This window comes from Camelus bactrianus, chromosome 15 (genome assembly GCF_048773025.1).
Source record: "Camelus bactrianus isolate YW-2024 breed Bactrian camel chromosome 15, ASM4877302v1, whole genome shotgun sequence".
Taxonomy (NCBI): domain Eukaryota; kingdom Metazoa; phylum Chordata; class Mammalia; order Artiodactyla; family Camelidae; genus Camelus; species Camelus bactrianus.
Window position 1 is genome coordinate 33,351,656 of NC_133553.1, and position 16,172 is coordinate 33,367,827.

The following is a 16,172-nucleotide window of genomic DNA, read 5'->3' on the forward strand; positions in this document are numbered from 1 at the left end:
ATTGATCAAATCTCATTCAGTGTTTTTTATGCTGTAATAGCTTTCTTCTCTGTTATATTGTGGAACAACTTTCTCTGTCCTGGTTTTATCTTCTTTTTCTTCCTTTGTTTATGGAACACTTTTTTTTTTTTTTTTTGCCATGTACTTGGTCTTCTTTGAGGTGATTCGTGTAAAAGCAGCCCCTTGTCTTAGAAGAAGCGGGGCTTTCTCTCTAAACGAACTGCTGTCTCCATCCAGCTGTCTTCCTGTCGTCTTCTGATTGTCTCATTCATCATCATCAAATACTATTAAGTGTCTTTTAGCACTTTGTGCTGTGCTAGGCATTCTATAAGCAAATAAAACAGAGATGGTGCCTGATTTTGGGAAGTTTCCAATTTAAACCAGCTTTGGAGCTCTTTAAAGACACCACTAATCTTCAAGAGGGAAGAATTTTATTTTATTTTAAGAATTCATTTATTTTAAGCAACTTTATTGCGGTATAATTCTGTACAGGAAACCACACATGTTTCAGATGTACAATTTGATGAATTTTGATAGATGTATATATACCCCTATGAAACCACTGCCACAGTCAACATATCCAGCATTTCCATCACTCCCCAAGAGGTGCAAATTTCAAACTCCTAATTTATCCCTTCCCACCCCTTTTACTTCCTGGTAACCATAAATCTGTTCTCTATGTCTGTGAGTCTATTTCTGTTTTGTAAATAAGTTCATTTGTGTCTTTTTTTAAGATTCCACATTTAAGCGATATCATATGGTATTTTTCTTTCTCTTTCTGGCTTACTTCGCTTAGAATGATTATCTCCAGGTCCATCCATGTTGCTGCAAATGGCATTATTTTATTTTTTAATGGCTGAGTAGTATTCCATTGTGTATATATATACACCACATCTTTATCCAGTCATCTGTCAATAGACATTTAGGTTGTTTCCATGTCTTGGCTATTGTAAATAGTGTTGCTGTGGACGCGCATTGGGGCACATGTGTCTTTTTGAATTATATTTTTCTCTGGGTATGTGTCCAGGAGTGGGATTGCTGGATCATATGAAGTTTATTTTTATATTTTTAAGGAACCTCCATACTGTCTTCCATAGTGGCTGTACCAATTTACATTCCCACCAACACTGTAGGAGGGTTCCTCTTTCTCCACACACTCTCCAGTATTATATATAAACTTTTTAATGATGGCCATTATGACAGGTGTGAGGTGATATCTCATTGTAGTTGTGATTTGCATCTCTCTAACAATTAGCAATGTTGAGCATCTTTTCATGCACTTATTGACCATCTGTCTGTCTTTGGAGCAATGTCTGTTCACATCTTCTGCCCATTTTTTGGATTGGGTTCCTTGTTTTGGTTTTTTTGGTTTTTTTTTTTTTTAATATATTAAGCTGTATGAGCTGTTTGTGTATTTTAGAAATTAGTCCCTTGTCAGTTGCATCATTTGCAAATGTTTTCTTCCATTCTGTAGGTTGTCTTTTCATTTTGTTGATGGTATCCTTAGCTGTGCAAAAGCTTTTAAGTTTAATTAGGTCCCATTTGTTTATTTTTGCTTTTATTTCCATTACTCCAGGAGCTGGTTGAAAAGACATATTGCTGTGATTTATGTCCAAGAGCGTTCTGCCCATGTTTTCCTCTAGGAGTTTTATAGTATCTGGTCTTACATTTAGGCCTTTAATCCATTTTGAGTTCATTTTTGTATATAATGTTAGAGAATGTTCTGATTTCAGTCTTTCACGTGTAGCTGTCCAGTTTTCCCAGCACCACTTATTGAAGAGATTATCTTTTCTTCATTGCATATTCTTGCCTCCTTTGTTGTAGGTTAATTGACCCTAAGTGTGTGGGTTTGTTTCTGGACTTTCTGTCCTGTTCCATTGATCTATGTGTCTGTTTTTGTGCCAGTACCATACTGTTTTAATTACTGTACCTCTGTGGTATAGTCTGAAGTCAGGGAGTGTGATTCCCCCAGCCCCATTCTCCAAGAAGGAAGAATTTTAAACTCCGGACTTCTGAGAACAGTCAGTCATGTAGTGACCAGTCACAACCTCACCTTAAATTGCTCCCCACATTGTAGCTGGCCTTTTTTTTTTTTTTTAACTTTTCCATTAAAAACATGTGCCTCCTGTCCTAGAATCTTTCTGTGTGTTATTTCCTCTTCTTGGATGGCTTTTTACTATCATCCAACTATCATCTAGTTAATACCTTTCCTTCTGTTAACATATAAATCAAACAATATTTCTTTAGAGAAATTCTAAGACTCACTGACTAGATCTAGTCTTATCTATCTGTCCATTTTTTGCTTAAGTGGTCTTTGTCAGCATAGTATTAATTTTCTTGTTCTTGGTTCATACCAGTAGGTACTTACTAGTAATGAACTGATCACTCTTAGAATTAAGTTCTTCTCAACTCTTCATTACAACTTAATTTAAGTATCTGTCCTCGTCATTGAGTCATTTGCATTCATCAATCTCTCATTGTTTGCTATATGTTATATATCATGTAAAAATGATCCATATGAAGTGCAATGATAAAATTGCAAATATTGCAAGAGTTGCAGGATTTCTTTATGGTAACAATGTGTGCTGGAGCAGGTGATTGATAGCATGAAGTCTTTGCAGATTTAGGTCAGTAAACTATTGGGAGAAAATGAGACTGTTTTATAGAATTGGCTTTTTAAAAATAAAGAATGGTTTGAATATCAAAAAAATGTAGACAGACCTGTCAGGAAAGGGAAAATGACCTATATGATTGTGCTTAGAGTCAAGTATAAAGTAAAAGATGTTGAATTGTATTAGCCAAACAGGTTTATTAGAAAAATCACATATATATACAGACTCAGCTGATACATTTTTTCCCCAACATAAAAATGTGATGTTTTCACAATTACAATCTAACAGTTACTAAATTTAGCATAAGATAAAAATTTCACATTTTTTGTTTTATCTTTGAAGTCAGACCCCTATTTGAAATGAATTCACTTGAAGTTGACTTTTTCTGTACTTACTATCTTTACATAAAAAAGACTTCTGTCTTATTATTGCCTCTGTCTGGTGCTAGATTGAAGTTCATTCCTGGCTCATAAAAGATGCTCTGTAAATGTTGAATGAGTGAAACAAGAAATAACCAATGGCATGAAACCCTCAGTTAAGTGCCAGTCATAAATCTGAAGACCAGCTACTTCTAATGGGGTTTGCATTATTTGTTTTATTCACAGAGTAACAGATTCCCTGGATACTCTTTCAGAAATTTCTTCAAATAAACAGAATCATTCTTATCCTGGTAAGATCACATGGTTTTATGTTCCTAATAATTATTCCTTTGCTTTTATTCATTGAAAAAATTTTATTGTGAAGTGTATATGTATACAAAAGAGTATATGAAATATATTTATATAGTTCATGTAATCATAAAGCAACATCTATTACCTACCCCATAGCTGAAGAAGATGATTACCTGTATGTACTGCAGAACCCCCTGAGTATCCCCTGGTCTCATCTGCCTCCCTTTTCATATAGTCTGACCTCAAGTTATGCATCTTGAATTTTATGTTAATTCCTTTGATTTTCTTTATGTCTTTCTCCCATATATAGATATGTTAATAATATATGTTTAGATTTGATTGTTTGCTATTTGGTTATTTAGTGGTCCATTAAAATACATTATTCATTCTCTATTTGATGGATATTTGGGTTATATCCTGTTTGTCACTAGTAGAAACTATGCTGTTGTGCACATTTGCAAAAGTGTCTCTAGCTAGAATTGCTGGGCATGAGGTGTGCCCATCTCTTCAGTCTTCCTTGATATGCCAGACTGTCTGCATGGGCAGTGGATGAGAGTCTCTGCTGCTCCTCACCTCACCAGCACTAGTCTTGTTTGATTTGGAAGTCTTTGTGCATCTGTTGGATGTAAATGGTATCTCCTTGTGGTTTTAATTTGCATTTTCCAAATTGCAAATGAGGTTGAGCTTGTGCTCATGTTTATGTACCACATGCGTTCCCTGTTTTATGACGTGCCTATTCAAGTCTGCTGCTCACTTTTTTTTTTTTTGGTTGGTTGGTTTCTACCTTATGAGTTTGTAGTTTTCTTTATGTATTTTGGACACCAATATTTTGTCAGTTTTGTTGCAGATCTCTTGCCCAGTTTGTGACTTATCTTTTGCCCTCCTCCCTTTTTGGTGTCTTTTGTTGAGCAGATGTTTTTAATTTTTAACTGTTAGCAAAACCATTATTTTTTCCATGTTTTGTCTTAAGAAACCTCTTCCTAAATCAGATATCATAAAGATATTTTCCTATATTGCTTTCTAAGTTTTTTATATTTTTACTTTCCGTGTTTGTCACTTTACCTGGAATTGACTTTGTGTATAGTAAGGACCTAGTGTCATTTTTTTCCATATGGTTAACCACCTGTGAAAGAGTGATTTGTATAATACCAGTGCTTAAATATTTGTTGAGATTCATTTCATGGACCATGGGTTTTGGCCATTCTGATAGATGTGTACTAGTACCTTGTTTTAATTATTACTATTTTTTAATTGATGTATACTCAGTTATGATGTGTCAGTTTCTGGTGTACAGCACATTTCAGTCATACTGTTGTTTTATGTTGAAACTCCCTAATGACTTGATGTTGTATTGGTTTGCTAGGGCTAGCAAAACAAAGTACTGCATGGGGTGGTTTAAATAACAGAAATTTATTCTCTCGGAATTCTGAAGGCTGGATGTCCGAGATCAAGGAGTTGGCAGGGTTGATTTCTTTCTTTTCAGGCCTCTCTTTCCCTATAGAAGGCCACCTTCCTCCCATGTCTTCACAGGATCTTTTCCTCTGTATTTGTCTGTGTCCTAATCTCTTCTTACAAGGACACCAGTCATGTTGGATTAGGGCCCCACCCACACGATCTCATTTTAACTTAATTACCACTGTAAGGCCCCTGTCTCCAAATACAGGCCTGTTCTGAGGAACTGGGGGGATAGAATTTCAACATGTGGATTTTAGGGATGGGGACACGATTCAGCCCATACCAAATGTTGAGGGTCTTTGCGTATACTTATTTGCCATCTTACGTCTTTGGTAAATTGTCCATTCATATCTTTTTCCCATTTTAAAATTGTGTTTGCTGTTTTCTTACTGTTTTAAGAGTTTTATATTTTGGATACTGGACTTTCATCAGGATGTGTTTTGCAACTACTTTCTCCCCATCTGTGGCTTGTCTTTTCAATGTCCTAACAGTCTCTATCACAGAAGTTTTTGATTTTAATGAAGTCCAAGTTATCAGGTTGTTTTTTGTTTTTTTTTTTTTCATGACTTGTGCTTTTGTTGTATCTGAAATGTCATCACCAAACCCATGGTCACCCTGATTTTCTCCTACATTATCTTCTAGGAGCTTTATAGTTTTGCTATTATCCATTTATATCTATGACACATTGAGTTAATTTTTGTGAAAAGTGTGAGGTCTATGTCTAGATTCATTGTTTTGCATATGAATGTTTAGTTACTCCAGCATATTTGTTGAAAAGGCTGTTATTTCTCTATTGAATTGTCTTTGCTCTTTTGTCAAAGATCAGTTGACTGTATTTTTGTGGGTCTATTTCTGGGCTCTCTGTTCTGTTCTGTTGATGTATTTGTCTTTTCTTTTGCTAATACCACAGTATTTTGATTACTGTAGCTTTATAGTAATTCTTCAAGTTTAGTAGTATCAGTATTCTGACTTTGATCTTCTCCCTCCATATTGTGCTGGTTGTTCTGGGTGCTCTGCATTTCCATATAAACTTTACAACCAGTTTTTGATGTCCATAAAATAATTTACTGGGATTTTGATTGGGATTGCAATCAATGTATAGATCAAATTGGGAAGAACTGACATTTTAACAATATTGGATTTTTGATCCATGAACATGGAATACCTCTGTATCTACTTCGATCTTCTTTGAGTTCTTTCATCAAAGTTTTATAATTTTGCTAATATAGATTTTATACATTTTTTATTAGATTTATACTTACATGTTTCACTTTTTGGTGTTAATGTAAATGGTACTGCTTTATAATAATTCTTTTTACCTTGTATCAGCCTTCTTGTGGTTAAATATTTGCCTAAAAAATCTTTTTCTAGCCATTGCCTTAACTTTTCTATGTCCTTATACTTTCGGAATGTTTTCTAAATAGAATGTAATTGGATTTTACTTTAAAAAAAAATGTGGTCTGACAATCTTTGTCTTTTAACCTGAGCATTTCACCCATTTGCATTCATTGTAACTACTAATATATTTGGATTATTTATATTTTATTTATTTTTCAACTTTTTTGTACTTAAATGTTTTTCTTTTTGACACCATTCCTGTTATATTCCTATCCCCTCTTTTCTTTCCTATTTTCTTTTCTATTTGTATGTGCTCTCTTTCTCCCAAATAGAAAATCCTTAGAAACTTATTCAGTTTCTACTTTATTTCCCCCACAAATTTTGCATTATTATAATAGTTTTTATATAATCAACATTTATTTAATTTGCTCACACATATTTACCAATATCTTTAGTGATTAGTCCTCAGAACTTTTACTTGGGATAATTTTGTTTCTACTTCATGTATATTCTTAAATTTCCCTTAGAAAGAGACTGTTGGTAGTGAACTGTCTCAGGTTTTGTCTGTCTTTTCTAATGATAGTTTCACTGGGTAAAACTAAAACTTGGTGACATTTTTAGTTTGAAAGATATTTTCTCCCTGCACATTGACAATATAGTCTACTGTTTTCTTACTTCTGTTGATTTTTTGAGAAGTCATCTGTGAGTCTGTCTAATCCATACTGTTGTAGGTAGCTTTTCTCTTTTTGACTTGACTGCCTTTGAGGACTGCTGCTTCTCTATTTCCTTTGTGCTGTGCAGTTTCGCTGTGATGGGTCTAGGTAGAGATTTCCTTTTGTTGATCCTATTTGGTGTCATGGGTCTTCCTGAACCTAGGAATTAGTATATTTGATTAACTTTTAAAAATTCCTGTCCATATGTTGAAAATATTGCTTTCTTCATACTCTTTATTATCTCCTTCTGAAACTCTGATAAGCAGTGTAGTCCACTTTTCCCCTCTTTCCATGCCTCATTCATGTTTTTTACAATTTTGTCTGTGGACTGCATTCTGGATATCTTCAGAGTTTTCCTTACATTTCTTGATTCTTTCTTCAGTTATGTTTATTCTACTCCTTAATCCAACCATAGTTTTTTAATTATAAATTTTTCATTTCTTTTTTCTTTTTACAAATCTGGTTGTTACTTATTTACACTTATTCTTTCCCCTACTTTTATGCTTTTTTATGTTTTTAAACATTTTAAGTAGTATTACCTCTGTTTAATAATTCAGTATCTGAAGTCTTTGTGAGTCTTATTCTGCCATCTCTTTCTGTTGAGCCTAACTTATGGTGCCTTTTCTTGTCAGTTTTGTAATGTATTATTGTGAGATGCTTCTTTAACTCAGAATTTAACATATGGAAGTTCTTTGAGGCCTGGGCCAATGTCTGCAGAAAAGATTATACGGGCATAACTTGTCTTACTGTGCTTTGCTTTTTTGTGCTTTGCAGATACTGCATTTTTTTTTAAACAAATTGCAGGTTTGTGGCAACCTTGCAGCGAGCGAGTCTATCAGCACTATTTTTCCAACACCACTTGCTCACTTCATGTGTCTAGGTTGCATTTTGGTAATTCTCACAATGTTTCAAACTTTTCCATTATTATTATATTTGCTATGGCCTGTGATGGGTAATCTTTGATGTTACTATTGTAATTGTTTTGGGGGCACCGTGAAATGTGCCCATATAAAATGGCAAACTTAGTCCATAAATGTGTGTTCAGATTGCTCCACCAACTGGCCATTTCCCCATCTCTCTCCCCCTCCTTGGGTCTACCTATTCCTTGAAACACAACAATATTCAAATTAGGCCAATTAATAACCCTTCAATGACCTCTGAGTGTTCAGGTTAAAGGCAGAGTCACATGTCTCTCACTTTAAATCAAAAGCTAGAAATGATTAAGCTTATGAGGAAGGCATGTGGAAAGCCAAGACAGGCTGAAAGCTAGGTCTCTTGTGCCAAACAGTTAGCCATGTTGTGAATGCAAAGGAAGAGTTCCTGAGGGAAATGAGAAGTGCTACTCCAGCGAGTGCACAGATGATAAGAAACAGCCTTATTGCTGATACGGAGAAAGTGTCAGTGGTCTCAACAGAAGATCAAACCAGCCACAGCATTTCCAGAAGCCAGAGCCTAATCCAGAGCAAGGCCCTAATTCTCTCCAATTCTGCAAAGGCTGAGGGAGGTGAAGAAGTTACAGAGGAAAAGTTTGAAGCTAGCAGAGGTTGGTTCATGAGGTTTAAGGAAAGACGCCATTTCTGTAACATCAGAGTGCAAGGTGAAGCAGCAGGTGCTGGTGTAGAAGCTGCAGCAAGTGATCCGAAGATCTAAGATCATTAGTGAAGGTGGCCACACTAACAACAGATTTTCTATGGAGATGAAACAGCTTCATATTGGAAGAAGATGCCATCTAGGACTTTCACAGCTAGAGAGGAGAAATCAATGTCAGGCTTCAAAAGAAAGGCTGACTTTCTTGTTAGTGGCCAGTGCAGCTGGTGATGTTAAGTTGAAGCCACTGCTCATTTACCATTCCGAAACTCCTAGGGCTCTGAAGAATGATACTAAATCTACTCTACCTGTGCTCCATAAATGGAACAGTAAAGCCTGGACAACACATATATGTACGACATGGCTTATTGAATATTCTAAGCTCACTACTGAGACTGCTCATAAGAAAAAGATTCCTTTCAAAATAGTACTACTCATTGACAATAAGAGAGTACTGACTTCCACGTCTTACTGTTTAAGAAATACTTTTTGTAAGGCTACAGCTGCCATAGGTAGTGATTCCTCTGATGGATCTGGGCAAAGTCAATTCAAAACCTTCTGGAAAGGCTTCGCCATTCTAGATGTCACTAAGGACATTCATAATTCATGGGAGGAGGTTGAAATACCAGCAGTAACAGGAGTTTGGAGACACTGACTCCATCCTTGTGAATGACTTTGAGGGCCTCACAGCTTCAGGGGAGAGGAGGTAACTGCAGATGTGGCAGAACTAGCAAGAGAACTAGAAATGGAGCTGGAAGATGTGACTGAATTGCTGCAGTCTCACAATATAAAACTTGAACAGATGAGTTGCTTCTTATGGATGAGCAAAGAAAGTGGTTTCTTGAGATGGAAGCTACTCCTGGTGAAGATGCTGTGAAGATTGTTGAAATGGCAACAAAGGATTTAGAATATTACATGAACTTAGTTGATAAAGCAGCAGTAGGGTTTGAGTGGACTGACTCCAATTTTGAAAGAGTTCTTCTGTGGTTAAAATGCTGTCAAACTGCACTGCATGCTACAGAGAAATTGTGCGTGAAAGGAAGAGTCAGTCAATGCGTCAGACTTCTTTGTTGTCTTATTTTAAGAAATTGCCACAGCAGCCCCAATTTTTAGCAACCACCACCCTGATCTGTCAGCAGCCATCAACGTCGAAGCAAGACCCTCTACCAGCAAAAAGATTTCAACTCACTGAAGGGTCAGATGATGGTTAGCATTTTTTTTTTAGCAATATAGTATTTTTAAATTAAGATATGTGCATTTTTTAAAAAATATAATGCTGTTGCATACTTACTAGAACTACAGTGTAGTGTGAACATAACTTTTTTATGCACCGGGAAACCATAAATCCATGACTCGCTTTGTTGAAATACTTGCTTTATTTTGGTGGTCTGGAATCAACCCTGCAGTACCTCCGAGGTGCCTGTTTTCACTTCTGCTAGTTGCCTAGAGGCACTGGGACTACTTTAATTTACATCCGCTGCAACATTGTTATTGTTTTTATATTGCACAGATAAAATGAATATGGCCTATGATTACAAATTTTGAGGGGAGAGGATTTTGCCTGCTGCACATTAGGGTTGACACAAGCTACTTTCCTTTGTCTTCATCCAGGGGATGTTTCATTTTGTTTCTCATTTAACCTGCACTTGAGAGTGAGCTGTTCAGAATCCTCATTTTATTGGCATCCCCATCTTGGAGGCCGTGGGCTTGGCGTCCTTCCCTGCCTCCTGTGCAGTGGGCGAGGCAGAAGCCCGGGTTCTCTAGCGGCCATTGTGGTCCTGGGGGACACGGTGGCAGATTGCTTTGGGGGAAATCTCTCGTGGTTTCTTTTTTTGGCTTTTGGCCTCTTTGAAATTGTACCACTTATGTGAGCTCCACGGTATTTTTTTTTTTTAATTGTAGTTGCTTTAAATTGTACTTTCTTCATTCAAGAGATTCACTCAGCACATCTGGTCTGCCTTGACTGCCAGAGCCAGAGAGCCTGTTCTTCAAAAACATCTTTTAAAATTTTTACCTTGTGTGAAGTCTTTTTTCTTATGACTGTCATTTGGGGATGCCAACAATCAAGCTCTGAAATTTATTGTTCAGTATTTTATAAATGGGGTATCATTAATGGTAGCATTTTAAAACTATTTTTATCCTTTTCCTTTTTTACATATGATTTATCAAGATTATAATATTTGAGAGTAAGAAGATTGAGCTTTATCAATATATAATTCGGTTTTGTTTGGTTTTCAGAAAAGTCTATAATGAAAATCTCCAAAAGGAATGTCATTATCTTACTCACGTATGTGCGTAGTTTGATGAGAAAGGTCAGATAGCAATTGTGAAAAAAACCTAAACTACTGTTAACATCCTGCATGCACTTATTTTCTTTGCTTTCTATTTCCAAAGAAACATTTGGTGAAATTGAACATTTATAGAAAAAATGATAAAAGATAATTTTTCACAAGGACTGTGAATTTGTGATTTATTTTTCCTTTTCTGACTTTAGCTTTCATGTTTTAGGTTTTAGGAGAAGTTTCAGTACAACTTCTGCTTCTTCCCATAAAGAGATTAACAGAAGAAATGCTTTTGCCAAGTGAGTATTAGAAGATTTAGAAAAACACCTTTCAAGATGAACATTACAGGATTCTGTGAAGGAAGAAAAGTGGGATTTTGTATCTTTTACATCGCTTGGTAGAATTTTAACACTTAGGAGAAAAGGTGTGATGAGTGTATCAGTGAGAAGAATTCTTCCTCCCTCCTTTGCAAGCTCAACTAAAACTGTCACCAGTGACTCAAAGAAGTAGTGTGCTGACTATATTTTCAAAGAGGCTTAGTGCTGCTAATAAAAGTTGGAGGAATTTACATTTTGCGTTATCATTGAGTAGGGCGGATTGATTTTAAACTGTTTACTTAATTAGTCAGAGATTTGATTTAATATTTTGGGCAGTACCTGAAAGAAATGTCTGGCCTATTTGCATTAAGGAATCCTGCTATTATTTTAAAAAATACTCTTGCTTCCTCTTGTAGAATATACTCCTCAAAAGGCTTTTTTTTTTTTTTTTTTTGGTGGTGGTTTCTTTGTAGAGAGAATCTCCTTTTTTCTTTTTTCTTTGTATTGATTTCCCCCAGACCCACTTTACTCCCGCTAATAGTTTTCTGAGGCTTTTAGAACTTTTTTTACTTCTAGAAGAATATGAGGCTCTTCTAGACTGGTGGGGTTAAGGAGTTCTTTTGTTTTTTTTTTTTTTTTTTTAAACTTTAAATCCTTCCAATTAATGTACGAAAAATGTCCTGAGGGAAAGAAGTCTCGCTGAGTAGGGAAGTGCACTAGCAGTGAGGCCCTGGGAGCCGCGAGGAAGCAGGGCCCACGCACTGAGCTGGATGCTCAGCCGAGCAGCAGACAGTCTGTGTGATACTCTGGCACGAAGTTACCGGGAGGCCTCATGAAGATCTGAAATTCCACGCGAGAACCCTCCGGGTCCTGAGGCACGGTTAGGTGCTGTTCAGTGGGGTTGGGTGGGTTTTTTTGTTTTTTGTTTTCCCCCTTCCTCAAAACCTTTACCAATTTTGAGATTTTATAATTGGTCTCCTCACTTGAGTAGCTGAAAGAGCTTAAGAACAATGACTTTATGCCCCAGTTTATTGAAGATATTCAAGAGGCCTTAGGCAGAATGGAAGAAATTACTAAGAAGAGACAACCTGGAGATAAAGGACTTTGAAGGGGGAGAGGTATCAAAATCAGTGTGGAGATGTTGGTAAGTGAAAGAGACAAGGGAAGGAGAAAATAATCTGAACCATGGGAATTACACAGCAGGTATGGGTATGTGCAAGGTGGCCTGCTCACGTGAGACGGGAATAGCAGCGCTTCTGTTTGTTTTCTTTGAAAATAAAAATAAATGAAGCTTTACTCTTACTTCTATCGATTGACACTAGTACCTATTTTAAAAAAGAAATATACTTTTATTGGTACATAATCAACTTAAATTTTATCTATTTATGTTTTACTTATTCTTTACTTACTTATTTATCTTTTACTTATAGACCAGATGTTTGGTGATCAGTGCTGCAGGGAATAAAAGAAAGATTAGGTGTTGGCAGGTCCTAGGAAACCTGTCCCTGATCTCAGGAGTAAGAGACTGTGATTGGATGTCCTTCTGCTGAGGGCCAGAGTTGATTGTATATCGTGTTGCTGTTATTCTGGAAATGTGATGTATTCTGAAGAATATGGGTTGAAAAAAATGAGTTTATTGACATTTACCAAATGCTGAACCATTTTCTTGCTTATTTATATGGAAATAAAAGATACTGTTAGAAGCAGAAGAAACATGGAAAATACAGTCAGAGATAATGCAGATCCCTAGGTAAGAAACTTGAAGGGCTTGGGGCAAAGGGCATGTTTGCCCCACGTGGAGCCAAAGAGAACTGAGAAAAAGGAAACAGCAGCCACCAGGCCATTTTCGAGAAAGAGCAGGTGTGTTTCACTAGGTCATTGAGGTGGCGGTGATGAGAGCTTTCATTCAGAGGAAAAAGTGATGGAGAGGGGGTTGGAAGCGGTTCTTCTGACTTGAGAATTCTCTATCTAATACCAGGACTGGGGGTAATACAGGGAGCTTGAGACGTTGGCGTAGCTGTCACTGCCGCCTGGTGGGCACGAGGCATCCTCCCCGCACACCGCCTGCCTCCAGCCTGTGGTCTCCTGCACCTCATCCCCTTGGTTACTAGCTTAGCTCCTCCCTGTGTTTTCACAGTGTGTCTGCTTAAGAGTCTCCATGGGTCCCATCTGTGGGACCCAGCCTGGTGTCACAATATATTTGGTGGGCTCAAACCTGAATGTCTTGGGGTAGATCTCAGATAATCCCTTTTGCCGCGGGTTCCATCATTTCACATCACGTTTCGTCTTCTGCCCGTCCCGCAAAGCTTTTGAATTCTCAAATGCAGAATGGAGTCCAGGTTCCTTGGCACAGCATGTAAAAAGGACTGTCTCTTTTTCCTGACTTAACCTCTCGTGGTAGAATCCTCACCACTGTCTAGTGGTTCTCTAAACTCTCTGTGCTGTTCAGAAAAAAAAAAATGTAATAATACATAATACAGTTTGCTCCCATGACTGTGTCTCCCTCCCTTTTGTGTCTGCTGATCTGTCAGATTTGCTCAAGTGTCACTTCCCCCACTGAAGTGTCTTCCCTGGGACCTTTAGGGAGGATAGATTCTCCCTCTCTTGTGCTCCTTCTGCAGCATGCATGGTCTTTATTGCAGCATCTCTAGCATTGTACAGACCACCTTGCACAAATTCCTGGAACCCAGTCCCGGACCTGCCATTTCATAGGTTATCAATTGATGTTTTTGAATGAGTAAATGTAACTCTCAAATGTAGTGTAATTTCTAAATTTCTCACATAACTGGGCTTTTAGAGTTTTGACATAACTTGAATCAAATCCTCCTTATTAGAATGTTAAATCTTTACCCAAACTATTAATTTTTGGTTTAGATATTGCTGAATTCACTTATTACTTGCTTGACTTTCCTTAAAATTTTTTTGATTATGAAATCAATTGTACAACATTTGAAGAATTACAGTAAACTAAATGCAGATAAAGATCATCTGTAATTTTATCACCTAGATGAGATTATCACTGTTAGCATTTTGTCATATCCTTTTCTATTTTTTCTGATGCATGTATCTGAATTTTTAAGCAAAGTTGGACAAAGCATATTCTGTCCAACACCCTTTGAAAGATTTCCCCCTTAACAGATCCCATATTCTTTAATTTTCCTCAGTGTGATTTTTACAGTGTTTTTAAAGACTGCCCTGTGATGGAGACATTTTTATGGCATGATAATAAGTGAAAAAATAATAATTTAATAGTAAATGCCATACTTTTAAAACCAGTCTGTCTCCTTCCTTCCCCACTAGTGTGTGTGTGTTTTTGTGTTCAGATAAATATCCAGGTTTCTTTCCTTCTACTTCTTTCTTTTTATCAATTCATGCATTTAACTCTTTTATCTATTTGGGATTTATTTCAACATATAGTGAGTGATAAGAATCATATTCTTTTCCACCAAATAATTAACGAAGTTTTACAGCATCCCTAATTGAATGTTCACTCCTTTCCCACTGATTTGAAGTTTTACTTCTTATCACCAAGGAAATAATTATGTGTATTTTTCTAAGATGTGTTTTCTATGCATTTAAAAGTACATTCCTTACCACTTACGAGCTCTGTGGCACTGAGCGAGGTACTTAAACCTCTCTGTGCCTCAGTCTTCCCATCAGTAAAATATTGGCTACTCCAAAAGTTATCATAAATGAGTAAATATCTGTAAAGTTCTTACAACAGCATTTGCATAATAAGTGTTCTATAAAGATTTGAAGCAAAAAAATTGCAGTTCTGTGAATGAGGTATTTTCCTTTTCAGAAATGAGAAATAAACTGCCCGAGGTCAAAGAATTAAAAAAAAAAAAGTACATTCTTATGCCAGGGTCATGTTGTTTTAATTATTGTAACTTTATAATTAAACATTACTGCAGTGCAAATCTTGCCATGTTAATATTTTTCAACGTTTTCTTAATTATTAGTACCTGTTATGGTTGTGAGTAGGAGCCTGGCCTTTGTGCCTGGACAGCCTTGGGTCTGAGCCCCAGCTTGCCTCTTTACCATCTCTCTGATCTTGGGCAAATAGCTTAATTTTTCTTAGCCTCAAATTCTTCTTCTGTGAGGAGATGATCGTGTATCTACAGCACTGGTGGGTGATGTTGGATGAGATAATGTGTGTCAAGTGTTTGGCACATAGTAAGTGCACAGGAAATGATAGATCCTGTCATTATGTGAAATTTGGAGCAAGTTCATCAGGTTGCAAAAAAAATACCACTTAGGGGAGGATTTATATATGTATGTTTCTATCCAGGAACAAAACTCTTATTTTTATTTTTATGCTCTTTAGTCAATATTTATACTTTTCTTACAGGTATTATGTATTTCTTTGCTAAATTTATTGTTGTATTTGTGAATTTGACGTGGTAAAAAATCATTTTCCCATTACATTTTATAACTGGAATGTGTCAGGGGTGGTGTAGGAGAGGCTTAGGACCTCAGTTTTCCTCCCACACAGTGAGAGTGCTCTTTCTTTTTCCAGGGTGTGTGACAGAGTCTGTAAAGATACAGAAAGTGTCATAAAATAGAAAACAGGCAGGACCCAGACTCTGTGCACAGTCAGGCACTGTGCGGTTTCGGTAGCAGGTTCCGCATTGTCCCCACTGTGGGGACGGGAAGAGGGTTCCTCTTGGGGGAGGGGTGGCATGGATGGCGGTGAGAGGCTCCACTGGTGGTGGTTTCTGGATAAATGTTTTGGGAGGTCTCAGGTCATAGGGCAACAAGATCCGGGTCATGTTTCTATGTTGGGCGCATCTCAGGATCAGCTACTTCCCAGGGACAGTGGCAGAAGCCCTGGGCGGCACTGGCCTGAGGCCTCGGGGGAGGTCCGTGTGTGGGTGCAGGTCAGGTTGGTGGTGGGTGCTCAGAGGCAGTACGTTATAAGTAGTGTTTCGTTGTAGAGGAGAGGAGAGGAATCCTGCTCCAGGCAACCAAGCTCCTTCTCGTGTTAGCAGCAGGGAGAGCGGTAAACCCTTAAATGTAACTGGAGTTCATTCATAGAAGGGGGTGTGTGTGTAGTTTCCAGGGCTGTGGATTAACAGTTTTAAAAGATGGTTTTCATGTAAAGAAATATTTGAAAAGTGAACAAAAGGTAACGTAAATTACCACAGCCAAAATACTAGGTTCTTGGCTTTTTGTTTTATTGAATAGGTGTAGGTAT

At 37.1% G+C, this 16,172-nt stretch overlaps 1 protein-coding gene across 4 annotated transcripts in view; it reads left to right on the top strand.

Moving 5' to 3' along the window:
- CLIP4 (CAP-Gly domain containing linker protein family member 4) overlaps positions 1-16,172 on the top strand; it is a 100,308-nt gene that overhangs the window by 81,646 nt on the left and 2,490 nt on the right. For all 4 annotated transcript variants that reach the window (XM_010948446.3, XM_010948444.3, XM_074341846.1 and 1 more), the window contains exons 14-15: positions 3,218-3,282; positions 10,885-10,957. In XM_010948446.3, coding sequence (XP_010946748.1) covers positions 3,218-3,282; positions 10,885-10,957 — 138 coding nt within the window. The remainder of the gene's footprint in view (positions 1-3,217; positions 3,283-10,884; positions 10,958-16,172) is intronic.